We start from the raw sequence: 24,981 nt of genomic DNA, 5'->3' as shown, positions 1-24,981 counted from the left end.
ACAGCCAAGATGAGAACTGAGAATTAGAGTGTACATTTATGCGTACATTCTGCTGTGCAAAAGAAAGGAAGAAAGATGCTGCATTTGAAGGAGGGAGAAACTAAAGAACTTGGAGAGGGAAGATTTATGTTTCCTCCTTTCAGCAATGAAGGAGGAGAATTTTTTTTAAGTTACTAAAAAATATAGTTTATGGGTTTCTGAAATTTGCGTTCCTTCCTTTCATTAGGAACACATTTTCTGTGGGAGTTGCATTGATTTGGAAAATGCATAATAAGACCCTAAATAAAATAAGATCAGAATAATATTTTAATATTCAGATGCTTTGATTTGCTTCTTGAGGACCTTTCTTGCAGTACTGCGTAGTACTTAACCACTGTTGAAATTATTTCAGGCAATCAGCAGGGTATTTAGGTCTTGGTTTTCATGTAAGTAGTATATTAATGCATGTTCTGTATTAATGGCAAATTTATTCCAAAACCTCTTGGGTGTTGTGTAATTTTATTCTTTAAATATTTTTAAAGATGTTGAGGTTAATTATTCTGAATTATTTTCTATACAGAAGTTTCTACTCTGAAATAATTTCTTGTATCTGTATGCTGGACTTGCTGATATCCATTGAAAGTAAAACTGACCCTAGTCTTAACTATTACTGTACTTGCAGACCTTTATTCAGTGATTTAGAATTTAGCTAATCAAGATTACTTTTTTATTTTTTGTCATTACTTTTAAAAGAGAATCTTGACTCTTGAATGCTCTTTCCCTCTTATGATAAAATTTTAATTAGTGTTTTCCGTTTGCTGAATTATTTGGGAGTATTGGTAATTTCCTTTGCTTTTGAATATAACACACTGACATATGAATTATGGTTTCATTGTACTGTGACAGTGTCTAGTATTTCTAAAATTCTGCAGTGGGGCGTGAGCAGGCGTACTACTTGTGTACTACTCATCTGCTTACATGCTTAGTTTATACATTATTTATTAGACTTATAGGCATGAAATTAAAAATTTGAATTAATAATGTGACTGATGTAAAGCAGAAGTTGCTTATTTATATATGACAGGCAATTAGGAAAAAAACACCCTTACTTTAGTTTAATGCATTTTTGCTTACTTTCAGACTCAGTACAGCCTCATGAATAAATGTTTGACTCCAGGTTACTAGGTTTGTGTTTTGATTAGAAACAACTCAGAGGTGAGGTAAATTTAACTTATATGCAATGGACACAGGAGAATGTGAAGGTGACACAGTTATGTGGCTTCAGCAGCTCCTGCTGTTGTTTCCTCCTGCAGATCAGGAGTCTGTCAGCAGCCCCTCTTAGCACAGACGTCGTCATCCAGTGCACAGCCAGCACAGGAACCCTGTTTGAATGACCTGTGAATCACATGCAGCTCAAGAACATCACCTTTTCCTTTCTCTATTTCTTGCACGTTTTTATAGAGAGTTTCATTGATTAAGAAAGTCTGTGTGTGTTGAACTCATTGAGAAGTAGATCAGGGTTGTTTTGATATTTGAAATATCATTGCAAGGATGTAAGAGTATGTAGAGAATGCAGTTGGGTGGGTAAGTATCATAGTGCTACTCAGTGCTGTGGAATTGCTGCATGTGTAAGGATGGTTAACATGAAGGGTGTAAACAGTTAAACTTTCCTGTCTAAATTTTCTGAATACTGTGCACTTACAGTTCCTTTAACTAATAAAATGAAAATAAATGAAAACTTGTTTTGCTGCATTTGAAGTTGTTCAGAAATAGACGGGGAAATGAATGGTGGGAGGAAACCTAGTCGTGCCTACAGCATATTATCTGCCTTAACGCTACAGGTTGCAACTGGCTCATAGTGACAAAGAAAACAAAAATGTTTTATTTGTATTTTGATGCATTTTTTTTTGTAGCTTTTTGAAGCAAGACACCGTTGCACTGCTACAAAAAAAATTGAAGTGGTTACATTTAAGTATTTCTCTTACTAATAGAATATAAATTTTTAAAGATGCATGTGTTTCTGAGGCCTAAACTCTACAAAAACACTTTTCTTTCTTGAAATTAGAGTAGTTTTAAGCTGGTGGCCATTGTATAAATAATCATTCAAACACATTTGCTGATGGTTTGCCAAAACTTTGAAGTATTTTTTTTCAGAGGTTAGAAAACCTTAATTCAAAATTATAATTTAATGGAAATTTTTTTCTATTGATTATTATGTAGAAACTCATTTATTACTGTATTTCTTTTAAAATTATTACTTTAGAAGAAAAAGGATAAATTCTATTTATATAAGTGCTTCCAAACATCTGCAGTTCAAAGTGCGTAATTCACAGTGACACCAAAGGTTGGTTTGTGTTTTGACTGGATGACTTTGGTATTATTTTTGTCTGCAGAGGAAAGAGTGTATAGCATCCAAGTGGCGCAAGATGTTTGCCTCTCCAGAAATTGTGATGAATTTGGGACAAGGGGCAGACTGTTCAAAAAAAGAAAAATATTGAGGGGAGGGAGAAGAAGGGCAGTCAAAGTGAGAACACTTGCATTCCATTTGGCATATTTGAGCTGGGAGCCAGTCTGAAGTACAGATGATGATAAACAAAGTAAGAAGAGGTGAACAAAATAACCAGCTAAGAGAAGAATCAGTTGAATTGTTTTTGTTTTCTTCACATGGTTATTTATTGTATTCAGGTTTCCACAGGTGAAGACTTAAAAATATAACAGGTGAAAAAGTAGCTTTGTTTCTTCATCTTTTTCGTGTGTGGTGTCTGGAATAATTACTTGTGCTTCAGTTGTTCATGGCAATGAATATATGTTAACTAATTTCAAAACGTAGATGCACTTTATCACTTCTGAAGGTATTATGCTGTGTAGTAGTAGGACCTCAGTACCCCATAAACTTATCTTTCAATGGTAATGATGCATTTTCCATCAATATATGGTGTGTCATTTACTTTGCTCATGAGCATTTTGCTTAAAATTCATAAAGGAAAAAAATGCATGTGGGAAAATAGTTCTGCTATTCACATGGACTCCAACTTTCCCAGAATTTGGAGAACATAAATCATTTTCCCAAGTTATTCAGGAGAAATTAGGTTATTTTTATTTCACAGTACTTCAGTAATCGAGAATTCCATTTCCACAAGGTCTTCATGCATAAAAGTCCACAGAATGTGGCAGAGTACTCACTGTTTGAAGTGAAGGTGCTGATATGCAATCAAGTCATTATGCACTGGCTGACCCAGAGTGAGTGACTTTGCACTCACTTTTGATTTTTGTGTGACTTGAATAAAAATATGTTACCTTTAGTTTAATGACAGAATTAAGCTGTTTGTGGGAGACTGTGATTATGTATTTTTAAGCAAGGGAGGCCTCATAAGGCTTGCGATCAGATCAGACTAAAGATCCACCTGCCTCACCAGCCTGACCTCACTCTGGTCAGTACAGGAAAAAGCACATTGCAATACCTCCCTCTAGGCACTGTCGCTTTTTTTCATCAAGCTCCTCGGTGGACTCTTATGTGTTTATGCCAGTGCTGATTCTTAAGGTTGTAAGCACTGCAAGTTTTGATAAGGACTTTAGAGGAACAAATGTGTTCTAATGAAATATTATCTTTTGTATGTGCTAATTGAATAAGACAATCAAATATTATTCAGAATTCAGGAAAGAACTTTGTGCAGAATTTTGCCTCATCTTAGTACATTTGTCTCATTAGACTTTGACCCCCATACCTGTAATAACAGAAACAAATCAATTGCTTTCCTTTTTCTCTAGCGTATAAAAGGCATAATGTGTTGACTTTTTTTCCCTAGCATATTGCCATAAGTTCAGGAGAGGTTAGTTTGGATTCCTTTTAATGAAAGGCAGTGAAAAATACTATATGCCATATAGTAATATTAAAAGCAAATATAGATGTAACAGGATTAAATAGCCACCAGGACTGCATTTGTAGTAAGGACGTGTTATGGTTTTCTGTTATATTCAGTTTTAGCTGTTGCTTCCTGAGCCTGAGAGTGTCACAGTACCCTTTCCTGGGTCAAATCTGTGCTGAAATACAAAATGAGAAATTCACCTGACATTACCATGCTACTTCAATGAGATGAGAGCGAGGGACCCTGGTATAGCAAAACATTTATGTCTCTTTGAAAGCACTCGGACAGCCTGATTGACCTAAGAAGTGCAGAGTTAAACAGGTGTGAAACCTCTGGGGATAGGTGTTGTCTTCATACAAACAAACTACACAGGGACCAAATGGTTGAGGCCAGGGGGTTGCTCTGCTCAATGTTAATGCTTTGCAGTATTCCATCTTTGTCTCTATTAACATTATTTCTCCACTGGCTTGCAGGTTTTTCTTTTGTGCAATGTCTGAACCTTTTACTTTGAGAACATCTCACTGAAGAATCATGTTAAATAACAATCAAAAAATAACTCATCAATCTGTGTAGATGTGGCAGGCACCATAACACTATGTTAACGTGTTACAGGTACAAGTTGAAGAAGAAATGCTGAAAAGCTGACAGCATGTTAAAGATGGTTTGTTTATACAAGTGCTGAAGTTATGTTTGATATGTTAATGCAACCTCATTTTCTAGTAAAGGCCAAACACTATTAAGCGGTTATTTGCATTGATTTTTCTATCTTCTGAAATATTTGATTCAAGGTAAACCATCTTTACTCCTTTTGTATAACTGGAACTGGGGCTATCTTTTAACAGTCACTTGCTGGGTAGGCCTCATGGACTCTACTCAGTGATATTCTCCTGGTCGATTTCTTGACCTCTCCATCAATGTCCCTTTTAGCAGATGTTCTTTCTTGCAATTTGTCTGGATTTTCCCTGTGGCATTCCAACGCTCCCACCTGGAGAGTGACTGAAAGAGGTCAGCACCCACTGCAGCTTGAACTGGTGCCTCTCACAAGCATCCTCATTCTGCTGAATCATGTTACCTGATGCTCATTTTAAAAGACTTGACAGTAGCCTAGTAGTTTACATTTTAAGATGGGAGGGAAGAATATATTTACTTGCTGTCTATCCTTGTTTTCCCGGCTGAATCTCTTCTTATCCTTTTTGTATGTTACCTGGCTTGCTTTTCATTTTGTGTCTTAGCTGCTTGTGATACATCCTGTGCTGGGTACAAAGGTATTTGTTTGAAAAGACTGAGTGTATTTAGAAGAGTTGCATGGTGGAAATTGAGATAGAGAAGATTGAATCTCTGTTGCTGGGAATGGATGATGTTGTAGTGACAACTGTACAGTCGGGCAGTGATGGCTGCTCAAGGAACACTTAAAGTAGGCTTAACAAAGTTCACTGTCTGTCAAGTACATTATCACCTGCATCAGGCTAGCTAAGGTAGGAGACTTTTGGGGGGAAATACCTTCAGAGAGGAGAACAAATGTGTGGGTTTGAAAGAAGAGAGGACACCTTTGTCAGGATTGGTTTTGGGGGTAGTTTTGGGTTTTTTTACCTTCAGTGTTACCTCTCTGGCTACAGAACTCTGAGTACACACAGTAGACCACACAGTAAAGTTTATTCTTAGTAAATTGTTTGTGTGATACCTTTATAAAATTACATTACCATGTCTGAGGCTTTAATATCCTTTACTGAGCAAAGTAATTAGTGTTCTGATCAAGACATTTTCTCATTGACATGTGTCTACACTGCTCTTTTATTCCTTGATGTACTCCAAGTATCTGAAGTAGAGAAGCAGTTTTCTCAGTTAACAGCCTGTGTTTCATAAAGTGTTGAACTCGTGGGAATTTGGATTTAAGGGCACAATTAAACCTCAGATACGATGTTTAGGTAACCTGTGTTGCACAAGATATATTCACTGTTTGAAGTTTTCCCAAGTGTGAATTTCCACAAGTTTGAGATAACAGAATTTAGACGCAGTGTTTCAAATTAAACACTTCCTTTAGCTTTCAGCTTTCTTAAAAGGATACATCCAACATTTCCTTTTTGTCAGTACCAAGTTAGATGATGTCTTCTCTTCACTGTGCTCCAAAAAGTATTTTTATATATGTTTTTAAAAGGAAATTTAGTTTCTTACTTCCAGCTGTTGGCATTTTAGAGCCCTGGAGTGAACCAATAAAAACACATGTTCTTTTAAAGAACATCTATTTTTACTGGACCTTGCTAACAACTAGTGACACAGAATTCAAAAAATGTTGGCTCAAATGAATAGAAGGGCTACATTGTTTTAAATTCTATTTTTAAAACTTTTCTTTACAGCAAGATTACACTAAAATTTCATATTCTCCTGCACTTATGGAAAGGAGTGCTTGACTTTAGAATGCTGTTTTAATATTTTTAAAGTAGTTCAGGTATCAAAGTTGTCAAGTATAAAATTTTGCTAAGACATACACAGTGTTGCTGCTTAAGAGTATTATTATAATGCTTTCACAAATAGGGTAATTGAAGATTTTACTTCCTGGACATCCAAGAATAAATGAGAATATCTTCTGTTAATGCAATGTTTCCAACATAATAAAACACTTAGGTGCAAAGGTCAAATTAGATCACCATTTCTTTCAGTGATGCCTCAAATTGAATTCAAGCAGTATACTAGTTAAATATGCCCTGTTTTTTTTCAGATATCAACACTCTTAGTAGAAATGAAATGAAAGAGAAATCATGAACTGTTTCCAAGTGTGATGTAAATGTAATCATGTCAAGGTTGACTTGATAGGGAGGTTCACCCATTGTATGTTACTTGTGTTGCATCTTCACTGTACTTTACTTGTTCTGTGTTCTGCAAGATCCTGGAGTCCCACTGCTGCTGTTTATTTCAGTGTCCTGCCTTCACAGGAGTGAAGAGGAATGCAGAATTAAGATTACAGCCATACCCTTAGTTGTACAATCTGCTCTGTACACCAAGATCTTTTTTCATAAAGTCCTGTAGCTAGATTTGGCTCTTAGCATATTTTCACATACCTTTTGGAATCAAGAGAATAGCATGATTATAAATTCAAGTTTTAAAGGTAAATTGAGATTTTATTCTTTTTAATAATATTTACAAAACTTGTGCTGTTGTCAAATTGCGATTCCAAAACACTGTTTTGAAGAAGAATGTTTGCAAAGCAAAAAAGTCCTGGTGATCATACATGATGTAATGTATAGTGCCTGAAGTGGTAGATTGGTTTTTTTTAAATTGTGTTTAGATCACGTAAACTAAGGAAAAAATGTTGCTAGAGGAAAAAAGAAACCCTAACCTGTATTTAGTTCTTCAGTAGTTTTATTAGCGCCTTCGTGTGTGCAAACACATAATTTTCATACTGGACATGGAAGAAGAATTACAGCTGGGATTCTGTGATTTGTGATTTTGTGTGTGTGTATGTGTATGTGAGATAAACAGAGACATTAAATATCTCAAGTATGTGAAAATACTTACAATCAAATGTATCTTAATATTTTTTCTGTATTTCCCTATCTATGGGAAAATGTCCTTTTTTCTTGAAATAAAAATGAAACTGTACATTAAAGAAGTTTACAACACACACCGAGAGAATCTCTAGGCCAGAAAAATTCACTGCTTTTAAAATAGGTAATCCTGTTAGAAATAAGCTCAGATTTCTAATATAAGTAATGAAATATAACAACAGATATGTGAATGGAATTTTTAATAGTAGTGTTGGGCTCCTACAAATATTTAAAATGTATTCAAATAGAGGAATGGATCATTCTGGTTTATATACTGTACTGGATACCTGATGAGCAGTACCTTGGTAAGGTCTTATTTTGTATTTAAGAACTGTACGTATTGTTATGTCCTTAAAATTTCTGTCTCAATATCCTTTAGCATTCCTTATTTTACTAAGACCTCAGTTATAATTTTTTCAGTTCTGCAGCTTTCTGTTTCACAGTTTTTCTGTTTTTAGAGTTAACATGAGCCAGGCTTCATTGTCCCATATACTGAATTGCTCAGGAATAGGTTGTATGTACACGATGGGAAGCTCAGTTCTGTGTTGTCCACAGTTGCTAAGATAACACAAGAGACTGACATTGTCAGGTCCTCCATTTGAGACAGCAATGCCTACATGGGCATTATATCAGAATTCTTACTCCTTTTTTGCTAGGGTTTTCAGAAAGTATGTATTAAAATATTTTTTATCAATTAATTGTCTTTTGTTTCCACAGTCTATTAGCTTTGGGTTTTGGTTTTGGTGGTCATATCCAAACTACTTGCTTGTAATGCATTGTTGTAAAATGCTTCTCCTGGTACTCTGCTTTTCCCTAGGTCTAACAGTTGTTCCCCTATGTCTTCTTGGTACTTCATCTGTTTTGTTTTGCTTTTTTTTGTAAAACAGTTTTTTTCATGAAGAGTCTGCTAAAAACTAATTGCTCTTTCAAACCAATGAACTGGGCAAGACCTTTTATAGTTAACATTAAAAAGAGCAAAATATAATTTGGCTCACAACTTGCAGATTTTTAATCATTAAAATAAATGCTCAGCAGACAGCGGTAAGTATACATGAATAGATGCACACAGTAGCAAGTGCTAATTTTTTCATTTCTTGTCATTAAGTATTTAAAGAAAACAATCTTAAAACTTCTTTCAGTATGTTGTGTGTGTTGGAGAATTAGAGTAACCTCTTAGTGTGAAAAATACAAGTATAAAAATTCATGTATATTTTCCTGTAAAAGGCTGGATCGTTGATTTGGGAGGAGGGTCTTTCATTTGCTTGCATTTCAAAAAGCATGCATTCTTTCCTTTATATCTACTTTCTTAATACATAAAAGCCAAAACCTAGCCATATATTGGCATAACTAGGAGCAGAAATTCAACCCAACATTCTGATAAATATCTTATCTGATACTTAGCTTTTTTGGCTTACATTGGACCAGGAAGAAACTGAGTAATTAGACACATTTAAAAAACGTAGCTCTAGTACTGTCTGGGATTGTAACTTGCTTTTGTCTGATGCTTTCACTACTGCAGAAATGATGATGGGGTTATTTACGTTAAGTCGTTTGGCTTGTTGAAAAAAAATATGCCCACACTCCTCTACTTAATGGGATTCTTTCCTCGTTGCAGTGCAAACGGCTGGAGCAGGAGCTTCATCATCTGAAAGAGCAGAACCAGACTTCAGCAAACAACACGAGACATATGACTGCTGAAAACAATCAAGAACGTGCTCTGAAGGTAAATCTCCATTTCTTCTTGCAGGCAAATTAAGGTTGTAAGCCCCTGGTGCCAGCTTTCTGGGCTGCATATATCAGTTGTGTACATTTCGGCAGAAGTGAGCTATGGTGTTTGCCAACAACTGCTTCTTTAAACACAGATACAGCACCCTTCTGTTATGGTTTTATTTTATTTTGCATATGAAAGCAACAAGAAAAAAAATAACATATCCTCCAAATTATTGGGCTGGTAATTAACACTAAATACTTGAGATCTGTCCTTGCAATATTACATTGTATAAGGTGAAGAAAACTGCAACTGTTTGCCTCGTGGTACCTTTGCAAAACTAATATTTTAAAGCATGGCTGTTTGATCTGCTCCCAGCAGTGTGTGCTATATTAATAACATTGTTGACCGATACTACTAGTGACCACATAGTTGATACTACTATTTGCAAAAGGGTAGCTACTTGGAATTGGGAGGAGGAATAATAAGTCTTGTCAATAAGAATAAAAATGAGCAGAGAGGCGGGAGAGGGTCAGAGAAAGGCCAGTGTAAAGTGACAGGTTATTGCTGCTTTGAGAAAGGGAAATTGTAATGTCAGTGGAATTGATAGCTACATACCCAGCAATCTCACCGTTAGCCAGGATAAGAGACTGTGCCAGGTAAGATGTGCAAGTGGTGTGCACACCTCTTCAACCACTATATTCCTAAAAATCTCTTTTATCAGGAGTGAAGAGACAATACAAATACAGAAGTTACTCTGTTTATACTGTGTTGTCATTTTAAAACTGTTTGATTTAGACAGTAAGATCCAAAGGCATCTCATTTATAGATAGCTTTTCCTCTGCCTTCTTTTTCTATTTTTTCTTTTTATTTGGGAAACATCATTATTCACACAACAACTTGACCAAAGCAAAGTATAGGAGTAACAGTAAATCCTTGTGTAGTTTGACATTTCTCAGTAAGAAAAACAATAAATATAACAATAATAAATGGAGAGAGGCTGTATGCCACACAAATGCTGTATGTTCCATGGGTTTATAATTGCCATCAAAATCTGTGGTGAATATTACAAAATCAGGTGTGCAATACTGAAAGCAGATGACTGGAAATGGAGATCATAAACATTCAGGGCTGTTTCTGACTGCAATAACAGCATTGTTTTGAATCTGGTAGCACTAAAAGTCAGTGCTTGCCAGGCATGCTACTTTTTGAACGTAGTATTGTTTTTCGTTAATTGCATGCTGACTTGTTTTTTCTGTGTCATTGAAAATATTATGCACAGAGCCTTTCTGCTAGAAAAAAAAAGTTTTATTTAAGCAACACTTTTTGCATTTACTATTGTCTGACATAATGCTTACAGAATAACTATATTTTCAGAGCAAGAAGTGATTTGATAGTTCAGAGTGTTGCTAGGATTTCATTCTAAGCCTAATATTGCTCTCCCAACACCTAATCTTTAAAGAATTTCATTTCTTACTGTCACAGGAATTTTTTTATTTTTCAGAGTTAAAGGTTAATTGATCATAGTCTCTTAGAGATGAGAGTCTGGGGAGGAAAAAAAAGACCACTTTTCAATTTTTGGTAAAGTTGAACCTTTTTTAATATTGTAGCTCCATAGAGTTTGTCTCAGTTCATATTACTGTTGCCTACAGTGAGGAAAGGTCCTCTGGAATATTTTTTAAAAGGCCAAGTTGTATTCTTGACCTTGAAAACTTTAAAATGCCCCAGTGAAATATTGCCGATAGTAGTTAGCTTTGATATACAGCACATGGGTACGCATCCTGACCTCATGTAAATGAAAAGCTTATCACCCCCTTTTAGTGTAAGTGCAGCCTGGAAAACTGATGTCTGGTCAGGATGAAGGTCGTGTCAGTGACTCACATAGGAGTGGGTTTGGTCAGTGCTCTGGCGCTGGCTGAAGATGGCTGGGATGCTCCTGCTGCTGTCAGCGGCAGAGCTCCCAGAGGAAGAAATACCCAGCCAGAGCCCTCCACGGGTCACGCACCTCCCCTGTGACACCCTCCTGTTCTTAGCTGGCACCTCCTGCCTCTTGCATGCGCTCAGTAGCTCTTGCAAGGCTACACTCAGAGTGCATGTACAGACCCAGGCATCCCATATTGTCCCTTCTCCACTGCAGAGAGCCTTCTGGACATTTGACCATTTTCAGGGAAATAGGACACATCATTTGTCTCTGTGGTACAGGGTAAATATCAACTCAACTTTTATTTTCACTGTGATCCAAGGAACTACATTTATTTTAACCACCTCTACATGCAAGCTAGGAACTGTGCTATGTGTTATTAACCTGTCCAGCAGAAGGAATCCGGGTATTTCTTCTGAGTCTGTCCAGGACAGTTTGTATCAAGAAAGTTCTTTAAAAAAAAATCTGTAATTTTCCCTATTCTCTTACACGTAATTAACGTTGAGGCAGTCTGTTGGTTCAGTTTGGCAAAAGATGTATTCTGATGATGAGGAATTTGATCTGCTTTAGATTTTCTTAAGGGAGTAACAGAAGTGTAAACATCAGTTGTAGTGCGGGGATATTTGCAATCTTAACTGGATAAAAATACAGTAATCAGGATCAGATAGATTAATGATGGCGTAAAAGTTTGTGATAAAAGATGAGATCATTACCTCTATGGAACCCTGAAATACACTTAAGAACAAAACCCAATGGCTATTGTTTCTTTTTTTACTTTTTAAAATCATGTCACAGTAGTGAGTTGCTTGGAAGGAAAAAAGTGTAAGACCAATCCACAAAAAACCTATTTCATTCCACTGATGTTAGGGTCTATTAGGTAAAATAAGCTGCAGAGCTTTCAGATTTATTTTTTGATATATCAGCTCACGAGGCTATTGCCACCCTTCTTTGAGGCAGTAGAAATCCATAGCCAGGAGTGAGGCAAAGCAGTGGGGAGACACATTATAACTGTGGAAGAGGTGTGGTGGCAGTAATTTGTCTAGAGTCGGGGTCTGGAAATCACAAGGATGATGTAAACACTCTTTTGCAGATTTTTGTTTTTACACTTTTAGATTCCATGTCACACCTGAGGATAATGTGACAAATAAAACATATGACAAAGGAGGCATGCCATGCACAGTATAATGTGCTATTTCATCTTACTGTGCCATATAACATCTGCACATCTTGGTAAGATAGCTCTTCTTAACTAATCTCTGTGTACATATTAGTAGCATGTGATTTTAAATTTCCATATTTCATGTATTTATTGCATAGAAAATTCCTTACAGCACTGTGGGCCATTCAGCCCCACAATGCCAAACTGGCACTCCTAATTTTTATAGTATTTTTATTAGTCATAGGGGATTGTATTAATTGAATGAAAAGGCCAACTTCAAATCTTCCCTCCAGTCAATGCCCACAACTGCACAGAGGTCATTCAGAGAAGCATGTGGGCCCCTATTTCCATAGTTAAAGTAAAATAATCCTCTTCTTTGTGAAACCATTTTTTAAAATCTCTTATTATATTTCACATTGAATTATAGCTAAATCTTTTAGGGATAATTGCTTCCTAAGGGCCTATACATTTGCGCTCTCAGTACATTTTCATAAAATAAGATCTGCAGAGTGCTTTGCAGTTCTAATGTGTCAGGGTCTATATGTAAGATTATTCATTTGTGCTTGGCCTTCATAATTAACATTTGGTCTCTACTGATTCTGATAAATGTATTCCCAAAATGCGCAGAAACAACTGATTCAATTAAACATAAAAAAGTTGAAGAATTGCTACTTTTTCATTATTTTTTGAATAGTCATTCATTGTACTGTTGTTAGCTTTGCAGTGTGTAATTTTGAAATTCAAAGTTTTCAGTAATACATATTTTCTGAAAAAAAAAAAAATTTTTTTCCAGTGTGCATGTCTTCTTTACTGAGATGAAGAAGAATAGGAAATTATTGGGAAAGAAATAACTTATTGTGAAGTTTTTTGGGAAATGTTTAACTGGATTTGAATGAAATAAAGAGAGGTGATTTTTTTTTCCACAGGCCTTATCTATTTTGTAATTTTTAATTATAGTAGTATAGTAGTATATTCTTCTCAAAGCAGCTAATAATCTACTTTAAAGATCAGAGAGACATACTAATTTTACTTTCAAGGCAAACTCTTGAAAAGGAGAGGACTATTTCATGGTGATATACAAATCAGGTGCCCTTTACTGACTAAATGAGATTACTCCATCCAATTATGATGTCATTAGAACTGGTAAGGGTTATTAATCTCTTTCAGAGCTGTTGAGATGTTACATATTTTGTTATGATTGGCTTTTTTTTTGTAATGTCTGCCTTTCTTTTTAGTTGTGATTTTTTGTAGAATTTATCCTACATGCTTCCATAGTTTTATTAAGAATATAATAAATTTAGAGGTACACCCAAGAAAGTGACCTGAAGGAGCTGTCAAAAGTTTGTCTACAGTAGTGTCATAAAGCAGCTGTGCCTGATGTCATCTGCTTTCTGCTGATATGTAAGAATCAGGTCAAGGGTAGGAAATCCACAATACATAGCAGTTGGGTAGTTGTTCCAGTGATGATGCCTGTGAAGAAGCCACTCTAGAGTACTTAATTTAAGTATTCCCTGATGCCTTTCATAAATTGTATTAAGTTCAGTTTTGATTCCCAGAATTTCCCAGATTCTTAGAGTAGAAACCATTTATCCATACCTACTTGACAACACCAACCACAAAACCAAATTCAACTGACTAGTCAACCTTTCATCCATGAAGGGCAGAATCACAAGAGATTCTCATGTTATAAGAGCTTAAAAAATTTTTCAAAAGCTTTAACATGAAGTATAAAATGTTTACTACTGTTGAAAAGGCAGAGTATTCATGATATTGAGGCATACAATATTAACTATGGGAAAAAAGCCCTTCTTTCAGATGATGTGGCCTTTATTTGCAAAAACTAAATAATTCTAACTGGCTTTAGGTTTGGTGCTTCAGAGCTGAATTTTCATAAGTTTAATAAGTTTAGAGCTGATTTGTGGCTATAAAGCCTCTGATTTCAACAGAGACACATGCTTTTGAAATGCTCTGTAATCCAGGGAAACTTGTCTGAAGTAGTGATGGAAAAAACAAGAGATTCCAATCTCATCTCTTCTATTCAAATTCCAGTTCAGCATATAACTTCTACATTTTAATCGTTATTAATTTCATTCCTTCATAATAATTTTACATGGGACAGCAGAGATCAGGTTAATTCATTGGACAGCTGGAATGTGAGTTTGGAACGTGTCGAGGCTCAGCCACATCCAGAGCACCACTCTGCCACCTTCAGCTACTGCGACTGTTGTGCTGTAGTTGCTGCAGTGCGGTGTGACTGATGGAAAACAGCTGCTGGTTTGCCTGTGCATTGTAGCTAACAGATGAATAGCTGTGTTGTCTGCTAGTGAGATGGATGTTACACCTTTCTTCAGCTTCTAGCTACAAAGTAACTAGACACTGCAAAGAGTTTAATACTTGTTATTGATCCATTTGTCTGTATGGTGTTACTGTTCAGTACAGGATGCTTTTTATTTTGAGTGGTTGGTTTTTTTCTTCAATGAAGCACCTCAGCAATATTCATATGTTGGACAATCCACCCTTTTCTCTCACATTTTGTTATGAATTCCTCTGGCCAGTGTTCACTGTTCCCTCCGTATCTAAGAAAATCTCAACCTGTGTAAGCTCAGCTCAAGAGCTTACTCTGCGGAGTTAACCCAAAAGCAATCATGCTTTTCTTCCTGAGTGTCATGTGCTGCTGTCTAGAAAAAAGGACTGCTGTCACATTTGCAAATGATTTTATAAGTATGTTTGAAGATAGAATGCCAGCTTCATATTGGAAATAGAAGGGGTGAAGTAGATTGCAGATCTATCTCTCAGTGAGAGGAGATACCCTGTGCCCTTGCATTTACTTATGATCTGTATCTGTTTTTCTGGAACTAAAGGAACATTTCCCGACCAATGGGAATAGTTAACAGGCTTCTTGAAGGTTATCTCCAGCAAATAATATGTTGTTACAGCTAATCCTGAAAGGTTCTTCATGCTATTCTTCCAATAACTTACATGAGGGTAAAATACTACAGGATTTGTCAAAGTACGCTGCAATTTCTAACTTGTGCAAGAGCTGTTTCAGTAGTTCAGTTTCTTCTCCTAAGAAGGACTTCTCTTACTCAGCTTTCAGAAGAGTTGTTCAGTTCAGGTTATAGAAAGCCATAATGAATTCCTTTCTCTCTCCAGTACCTACCCTAACACAGGATGTGCTCTCATTTAAGTGCCTGGGGAATATGAGAGAAATTTGCTACCCTGTCAATAAAACTTGTTATAAAGCACTTGAGATCACTGCTAATTTTTGGAGTGGAGGTTTGCTGAAGTTTTAATGCTTAAATTGCTTTTAATTGCATGGTGGAGGTGAAAATGAAAGACTAGTAAAACTTGGAGCATGCTGCTGAAAATCTGGACATGAGTAAGAATGCACAAACATTTTTCTTCCTTTGCTGCTTCATAGACAGTTTATCAGACAGGGTAGACACAATTGCCCTCTTAATTGCATTGAACAGAGCCTTTGCTTTTGCTGCACCCAGAAACACTTAATCACAAGGTCTTAAAGTGTGTCACTGAGGTTAGACACAAGTCTGTTCAGCTCTTATCCATGTTAGAAGAATGATTAATCACTTTATGGCTTGGTGTTATTAAATAGTGCCATACGCCTCAGAGGATATCAGTGTGAGCTGGTGCATCATGCCATAAATGAGGCCACAGAAACTCCTGCAGAAGTAATTCTGTCCATGTTCCACTTTGATAATAATTTTCTGTGTTCCTTTCTCTTTAAGTTACAGTGTCTCCAAAAGCTGTTGCTACAGACTGACAGTTAGCCCGCCGAGTTAACTATTTCCGGAGAGGGAGAAAATAACTCATGTAATCCTACAGTGACCAACATTCCCCTTCAAGCCCAGTGGAAAAAATGTGAGCACTTGTTGAGTGGTCTTTAAAGTGGTCACTTGAAGTTTCCTTGGACCCAATTGTCTTTTGAGCCAAATTTCATAACCTGGTGCTCTGGTCAGTTCAGGGCTGGAGATCCTTAAGGGATCCATCCCTCGAAGGGTTTCTCCTTTGCTGTCATATGTTTAGGAGTGTAACAGTTTGTTTATGTGTATTCCTTTTAGGCAGGAAGTGACTAATTTAGTGTATGTATTTGACCATGAATCAGGCTTTTGATCTACTAGTATCACTATCAGTGACCAGTTTTATTAACTGGTTTTTGTAGCCATCCAGCCTAGCTGGTAGGCTTTATATAGTTATGTAGGTTTTGACAGAAAGTTGTTCACAAGTGCAGCAACATTCTTAGTCTCCTCCCATCTGGTAGTTAATGTTTTAGCACAGATAGACATTTGTATTCATTGATCAAAAATGCCTTGTGTAGGGAGCTGAAAGTTAGAATAATTACTTAAATGTGCCATAAGCAAATAATACAATATTTTCCCCTGATGGAAAACGTGAGAAAAAAATTATGAGACATTTGCCCTTCACTGGGAGTGAAGTTGCCCAGAAACACAGGTTTCCAGAATTCGATAAACCTGGTTTATATGAAATGTCTACCTGGGAGCTGAAGAGAAGTTATGTTTGGTAACATTAGTATTTGTATGATTTCCACTGATCAGCTTCTGATGATATTAAGTGGTTGTATGGATAGGTGGCAGGGACGTTTGTACAGCTCTTGATTCACTAAGTCTTTGCTGCAGGCCAGGATTCTGAATGCATTCAAGCCTTGGGTTGTTTTCAAATAGAAGGAAACAAATAAACATACCCAAGTTCTCGTCTTGGTTGCACTGGCCACGCCACCTTCCTGTACCTTTAAGGCTGTCCTTTCACTGACCGCACCATCTGGCATGTCAGCCCTATGTGTACAGTGTTCTCTGCACAGCAGCTACTCAGGATTTCTTGGACTCTGTTCAAATGAAAGAAGACCAAACATTGGTGTTTCTTGCCTACTGTGATCTCAAGTCTTTCGGAATCGTTTCAAAAGAAAGTAATATATGTATAAGAGTGAACAATATTTGTCCATCTTGAGAAGAGTTGAATTTGTATAATTAATTATGCTTGTCTAGAGTTCTGTATCTCTTTAGCATGCTTCATATTGCTGTAAACAGCTGCCCAAGAATAGCACTGAATGTGTCTTGGTAAAATGAACAAGCAATGTCTTGGCTCAAAGGGTTTGTTCACCTTGCCCGAGGAGTACAAGTCTTCCTTCTCTCCTGTTAATAGATGCTGATCATCTCTTAACCAAAGCAGGTATGTTTATTGAACTTTGATTCAGTTCTAAGCATTAAGGAATTCATTACTCATTCACACTTGGTGTTTGATGCCGGCTTTCATCCGTTCGACTAAAAATTCCATGCAGGTCTGTTACTTTTTATTTGACAGCCTTCAAATCTCTCTTGGCACCAGATTACTCCTGACAATCTCAAACATCAGCTGTTTGTATATACCATATACAACCCTCTTTTTCATGGGTGATGATGCAGTCATTCAAACCTTTTGGCTGAGTCTTTTATTTTTTGCTTCTGTTTCATAGGTGGAAGTTGTCTTCCCATGAGGTCAGTCAGTGGTACTACTTCTGATTAGCAGAAGTATTATTTCTGATTAATGCAGCAGGTTCTTGGAATGCAATATTTTGGTTTCAGGTGACTCTAAATCTGGACTATCATTCTCACAGTCATTTAGACTGCTTTCACTTCATCACTTCTGGTATGCGAAGAATCATCTCTTTCATGGTAATAGGTTTCTATGACCTTGTCAACAAGAACCTCTCATCCGTGTTTTTTATTTAACCGTTCTGTAATTGTGCGTAATAACTTAGCATTTTAGAAATACTTCGCACTTTCACACACCTGTTTTGCCTAGTAGCAGAATAGATCCCATTTTATATGATTGATACATTTGTCTTTCTAGAAGTTTTTTCCTTGCTGAGTTACACTGCCACTTGGTCTTTACAGTTTGAAGGGTGCTACATTTCAGTGTTCTGCGGTATTTTTGTCTAAACACTCATAAAAGACCTCAGAACTGGAACAGTTTATGGGCCTGGGTTTCAGATCTCAGATATATGCATTCTAGAAATATGTATTCTGAAATAAAGAGATGTTCTGAAGTTGTAGAAGATGAAGCAAACTATGCAGGCATCCTGTAGCCAATTATAAAGCTGTCTGCTACCTGCTCTTTTACTCCTTATCTCCGTAAAGATGACAGCCGTGCCTTAAACCTGTGATAAAAAATTGGTGTGTTCTAAAATACACTGAATTTCATCAGTATCTTGTAAATTAGAGTCACAGAGTCTGATACATAAGCAAAATCTACTGTAGAAACCACAGTCATGTTAGGACAGCTGCTTACATGTGTTCAAAAAATTTGAGGTGTGGTACTTAGTGTCATGATTTAGTGCTGGCCTTAGCAGTGCTGAGTTAATTGTTGGACTTGATCATAGGTATCTTTTCCAACCTTTACAATTCTATTATCATTCTTTGATCATAGGGAAAGGTGAGTTCTTATAAAATCAGAAACTCTTAACTGTAGTTGTAAGCTTTGTTGCCATCTCCAATGGTATAATTTGTCACTCCAGTCCTGGATTCATTTTCCTTCCTTCTGCCCAATAGCATGTCAATACTAGTACTACTATGAACCTTTATAAGTTCTGAGGAGGTGTCATATTGCTGCACTTCAAACAGTTATAAAAAAAATTATTTTACTTTCCTGCTAGTATGGACTTTCATTTTAGGATTACATGGATCAGGAATTAAGGCCATATGTTCATCTAATTCTAAAGCAATCATGAAGCCTACTGGATTGGATTTACTATAAGAAAACTAGGATTCCTTCCTTCATTTGCTACTTTCTGATACTATAAAACACATTTCCAAACTAAATTCAGAGATTCTAAATCTGAACTTCCTTTGTACATAAAATAGTAACTGCTTTCTGCAACATTTAAAGGTGGTCTTTGCATCACTTTTTATCAACATTATGCCTAATCTGCACTGGCACAGTTCTCAAAATATCTATCAGCAGTGTACCCTAATAAAACTAAGAAAATACGAAAAATATTTAGCAAAGTTAAGTATTTTTCATCCTTGAAGGTATTAAATTATATTAAATGTATTAAATTATGCTGAAGATGAGATAGCAAATTTCTTGAATGAAGAGGAGGAGTATCATGGTTATGTATTATATTTTATTTTGTAAATCTTGTTTCTTTGTCCGTATGAGTTCTGTTATCCATGCATGCAGAAAGAAGTGTGGTAAATGTTAATTTTCAATATTTCTTTCAGTGTCATACCATACACTCTTCATTTTTTATGCTGCGCATGAAAATTATCCTCTTTTGTTTGAACAGCAACTGTAAACAAAATCTTGAGCCTGGATGCATGATGACATGCGAGTTATTTGTCCTTCAATAAAACATATAAAAGGTAGTAACCTAAGCTCTTCTGCAAAAGACAAGCTACAGGGTCATTAAATACCAAAGGTCTTGCTCTGACCCATCCATGACCTCCTTATCTGAAACACCTCTCAGAATTGATAGAATCTACTTTAGCTCTTGGGTACAGGAAACCAAGGGTAGGATAAAGGATCAATATAAACATTTCAGAATTTTAGGTATTTACTAAAAAGGAATATTTGGCCTTTGTATGTTTAAGTGTATCCAAATATATGTTCAGAACTGGAGAACCCTTTCCTAGCATTTTGTATACAAGAAATCAAATGATGTGTGCTTCAGAGTAGAAGGGGGGCAGATGCTGAAGGAAGACACTGAAGCATTAGGTCTTGGTGTGGTTTTAAAGGTGCAGACTGGCCTCAATTCAGAAGCTTCAAGGTCCTACATGTTTGCTCTTATTTGTATTTTTACTGCAATCTGGATATCCCTCCTGATCCCAGGTGAGCAACTTTAGGTTTTAGAGTGAGATGAAGTCAAAAGAGTCCATGTCTGAAAAGTGCAGCTTGGTGCTTAGCCATCACTTACTCAGAGGAACTGGGAATCATTTTGCCTATCCTGTTTAATTCCCATGTATTTATTTGGTCTAGTGCAGAGGCACATTTTCAATGTTAGTGCACTTGTGTTCCTAGATCACTAAGAGGCTTTTGAAAATCCCTTTTCCCCATAAATAAGAGGAAAAAACTGGTTTGACTTCCATGCGTGTGGCCACACAGAGGTGTAATGGAAAAGTGAACTTTGCTGTTCACACATTCAGGTTGCCAAGAGGAAAAGATGTACTCCTCCTGTGCAGTAGGTATGCAGTTCTACCCAAGCAATATGCTGGTCATTAAAAAAATGAAAGAATGTAAAGAATGTAAAGAATTTATTTTGAACTTTTTTTTCTTTCTATGAAAGTGGGCTTCTTGCTCATCTGTCTTCCAGTAGATCTCCACAGCCTTCCTCATGAGATGATGGAGTGGTATCTGGAGTTGGGCTTTTCTCTAGGAGTCAGCTTTAGCTGAGTGAGCTGTATGTTAGGGATCAAGTAGTAAATTTGAAAGTTTGCTAATTCTGAGTTTCCAGACCTTAACCTTAAAAAGCCTTGTGCAGGCAGCCTGATGTACTACCTCTTCAGGATTAACACAAGCACAGATAAAACTGGACATATGATTTGACATGTTTTTTATTATTTGAAGTCTTATAATATATAAGGTATCAGCAGAAGTATATCATTGTATTGGGATTTCAACTCAACATATATTAGGTTTATCTTAATATTTAAAAACATTGCATGACTAGCTCTGTCGTGTAGCTGAATCAAAACTGTTCATTACGCTTGCAGAAAAAAGGAAGTGTTCACTGAAAAAGCTCAAAGTCTGATTTCTCCTGCAGAATGTATTTGCAATTAAAACATCAATTTTTTATGCCTCCAAAATTCAGTCATCTTTGTTGTTACTTCCAAAGTTCAGCCTCTCTTAATGATAAGGTGAATATATCTTACAAAGAAAAAGGAATAGAGGGGTAAAATGAGAAAAGAGCTGTCTTTAAACTTCAGGTAGGAATCTGAAGTAACAAATGCAATTGTGTAATAGTAAGTAAGTGTATATCACTTTGCTTGAACATGGTATTAATGTGTATTGGTGATTGTATTAAGCTACTGAGCACCCAAATTTGCAATTTAAAATTAAACACAAAATCCAAATGTCATTTTTAGTTAGATTCAATATGGAAAGAAATCTTCAGGGGCTTCATTTTCTGAACTGTGTTGATTGGTACTGGATTTTCCATCTCCAGAATTGATTCTCCACTGAAGAACACACATCATCTTTCAGTTTTACTAGACATATTTAGGTCCCATACAGTTTCACAAATTCTCCATTTCCTTGTGGATCACAGTCAAGATGATTATTTCAATGCTAATTTGTTTATTAAAGAAATACCTGCTATGCTGGAGGAGTTATTAAGCCGGCGGTCATGATACGACTAGTGCATAGAGTTTATTCTTTACAAATACTTTGACCACACATTTTGAAAATTGAGAGGTTTTGTTTTTAAAGAATCAATACCGTTTCAATGATTTTTTTTACATTAGAAGCATCTTTTGGACCAGGTTTCCAGACTCTGAAGCTGATCTTGTATATATCTGTATATAGGCCAGATTCTGTGCACATGCACACGTTGCAGTGACTGCTGGAGTGTAGTCCTGCTGACAGTAATAGTTACTGTTATAGCATCTAAATTTTGAGAAAAAATTAACCCTTTCTTGCTTAGACCTTGAAGCTGGTGAGTTCCGCATGTACTTAGTGGGACTATGTCCCAAATCTCTAAAGCCTTAGGCTATTATACACACATTTAGACTATTAAGAAATAGACAGAGATCAGAGGAAATTCAATTAAAATTTGTTTTCGTAAACTAGCTGTCTTACATGATACGAGATCTGGTAAGAGTGTCTTGATGTTTTGCTAGTTCTTTCACAAGAGCTCAGGCCAGGAGACATTTTAACAGGAAGAAATCCTTGATGTAAACATTAAAAAAATCTATTATCCTTTCTCAGGATAATAGATAAACATATCCCTTCAAAACCTTTCCCCACAAAATCTCATTAAGATCATCTCTACCTTAACTGTGCTTCTTAGTGAGTTCTTCGGATCTGTAATCCTTCACCCCCTCTTCTGAAAAGATGAAACGATTTAGCACAGGTTTCTAGTTTAAAAATGGAACTCGGTTTGCTCCACTTTTCAGTAGTGCTCTGAGTAAATTATTGGAATACATTACTTGGTGCCATTTAGATGCATTTCAAAGACCTGAAGATTCAAACCTTTTCCTTGCATATAGTCTGTAGTCTGGAGGAGAGACTTAGTATATCAAGCATCATCTTTTTCTGTTTCTTTTTTTTTTTCTTTTTTTTTTAGAATTTTGACCATTTAAGAATATAACATAAAATTGACTGGTTTTAGTTGGTTATCTGTTCCCATTTCTTACAATTGAGCAGAAACTGTTGGAGGACAGAGTGGCTGAATGACTGGGAAGAAAGTGACTGAAACCTAGGAAATGCTGTTGATAGCTCCTTCCCTTTGGAATTGCTATGTAACAGTAACAACGAAAACACTCATTTTCCAAACTAGATAAAATAAAATCTGTTTATCTAGCCTATTAAATCTGGGTGCCAGCTTTCAAGCAGATGATGTTTTAAGCTCTGTAGATGCTAAATCCTGAAACATTTGGTCTACAAACAAAAAGCTGACATCAAATACAGCGTTACTGCTAGACATAGTAATGGTGTATATATGCTGCATTCACACAAAATAGGGAGATGATTGCTTTTTTGTATGTTGCTTAGGGTTTTTTTCCTATGTTAGAGTATTAAAACAGATATTAAATTTTATCATTAATGCAGTGCGTGGTCTCTCTTCAAATCCCCTTAATTACAGATTGACTCCAAGGATTACACAGCATAGATTTTAATTTTAACTGAAACAAAAAGAAAAGCTGCTTAAAAATTATTCTTGCTGAGTGACTTGTTGGACCACAAAACAATTTTAACATCTTTTGACAAGTGTTGTCAAATTTAAAAATTAGAGCTGAGCTAAGTTCACCTTCAAACTCCAGTTGTATCATGTCTGCTTCCCAAATAAAATGTTTTATTAACTTTGTCCTCACAAAGGAATGTCTGCTTCTCATATTTTTGTTTTTTCAGTTATTTTTTAGGAGAAAAAGACTCACAGTCTTGCTAAGATGTGTTTATGTTTGAAGAAAGTGACATCAGACATCATATTTCTTTTCTTTGGTAATTAGAGAAAAATTACCAGGCAGAATTGATGTAGCAGCAACAAGGGTATTTCAAGCTCTTACATTGTTTCCTTTCTGACCCCTATTTTTAGAACTTAAAATTCTGAAAGCTTCATTCCATCCTGAAACATAGAATAGCAGGTCTGAGTCCAGAAACAACATTTTCACAAACTGGGGCCTAATCCAGTAAGCCTCACGCACAAAGCTACTTCTGTAAGTACCTGTTATTCCTCTGAGTAAAATCAGATGATCAGGAATCAGTTTTTTATCAGTTTCTTGTGGGATTTCTTTCCCCCATTTCTTAAAGCACAAAATCAGCTTCCCAGTTTGTTTCATTAAGTAAAACTCACTTGTCACAGTTATTAGTATATTTTTGTAGTTTTACAGTATATCTCCTCCTGGTTCTTTAATAAACACACACACATGTGGATACAAAAATGCTGCTAGCAAGAATTTTCTTGCTATTTTCTATGCCCGTGAGAGACTTTTTCTCTCTCACAGAAGAGGTAGCAGAGCATGTAAACAACCAAACACCTGCAACCTTGAGAAGTCTTGTTTATAGTATAGTAGAAAATATTTTGACAATGGATGTTTTAGGATTTTAGCCAATCACCCCCAAGGGGGGGCTGATCCTTTGTCCAATTAGACTATGAAGAAAAAAGTCTATAAAAGAGTTTGTAAAATAATTAAATAAATCAATCTTGCTGCACAATTCCTGCCTGCTGGATCTTCTCTCCTCCTCCCTATGGCTGCAGGACATGGTAATATACCTTAGGGCACTATATTCTTTTTTTAATACACACACACCAAAAAAAAAAATAAAAGTTGCTCTCCAGAGCTTTATCAAATAAGTGCCCAAAGCTAAGTATACACAACTTCTTGTGAAGTAGACACAGATGAAAACACTGTCATGTCTCAAAAAGGGTATGCAAGTTTCTTGCTTTAAATATCAGCTTGTTTTGTGACTGAGTAATAACTTTGAATACAAAAGGCTGGAGGCATGAGAAATTAGCTTTTGACCAGGAGGTCACCATGGTGCTGAGGGATAAATCTGTCATTGGTATTTAATGGTAGTTAGTGGTTTGATAAAGTTCCCCTAACTCAATTTGTTAGCCTGAAACATGCTTCTGAGACTTCACAGATCTGCAGGTAAATAACACCATTATTGCTGCATCTTTGTATGGGGTGAAATTTTTGCACTTAAAAGGAGTTGTTTCAACAAACTTTTTTCTCCTTTTTTAGCTGTCTCTGAATTGTTGCTCTCAGAATGTTCAATGGTTTTCTCCATTATTGTACTAGTGCCTTTTTTTTTTTAATGGATCAGATTAAACTCTGTTGCTTTGCCAAGCGTAAATCCCTCCTGTTTTAGCAGGAAGGTATTTCTAAAGCAAGCCAATGAACAAGGTAATTTATACACAATATTGTTTGGTTTAATTTGTCTATTAGGTGTAATAGTCTCAGTGGTATATGATTTTCCTGTCATGTGCACTTAATGTAGAGGCCAGAAATAGCAACAAATGAGACAAAATAGTGTTGTTTAATAAGTGTGTTTGTGTGTGTGATTCCTTCTAAGTATTTGCTGGGTAATGCACAGCACTGTGAGTGATGCCGGCAGCTGGCAGAAGTTTGATGCTT

At 36.2% G+C, this 24,981-nt stretch overlaps 1 protein-coding gene across 5 annotated transcripts in view; it reads left to right on the top strand.

Moving 5' to 3' along the window:
* MIPOL1 (mirror-image polydactyly 1) overlaps window positions 1–24,981 on the top strand; it is a 189,875-nt gene that overhangs the window by 82,369 nt on the left and 82,525 nt on the right. For all 5 annotated transcript variants that reach the window (XM_032112210.1, XM_032112213.1, XM_032112211.1 and 2 more), the window contains one exon: window positions 9,003–9,110. In XM_032112210.1, coding sequence (XP_031968101.1) covers window positions 9,003–9,110 — 108 coding nt within the window. The remainder of the gene's footprint in view (window positions 1–9,002; window positions 9,111–24,981) is intronic.

The sequence above is a fragment of the Corvus moneduloides genome, chromosome 6 (genome assembly GCF_009650955.1).
Source record: "Corvus moneduloides isolate bCorMon1 chromosome 6, bCorMon1.pri, whole genome shotgun sequence".
Lineage (NCBI taxonomy): Eukaryota > Metazoa > Chordata > Aves > Passeriformes > Corvidae > Corvus > Corvus moneduloides.
This window is presented reverse-complemented; position numbering and strand designations above follow the sequence as displayed.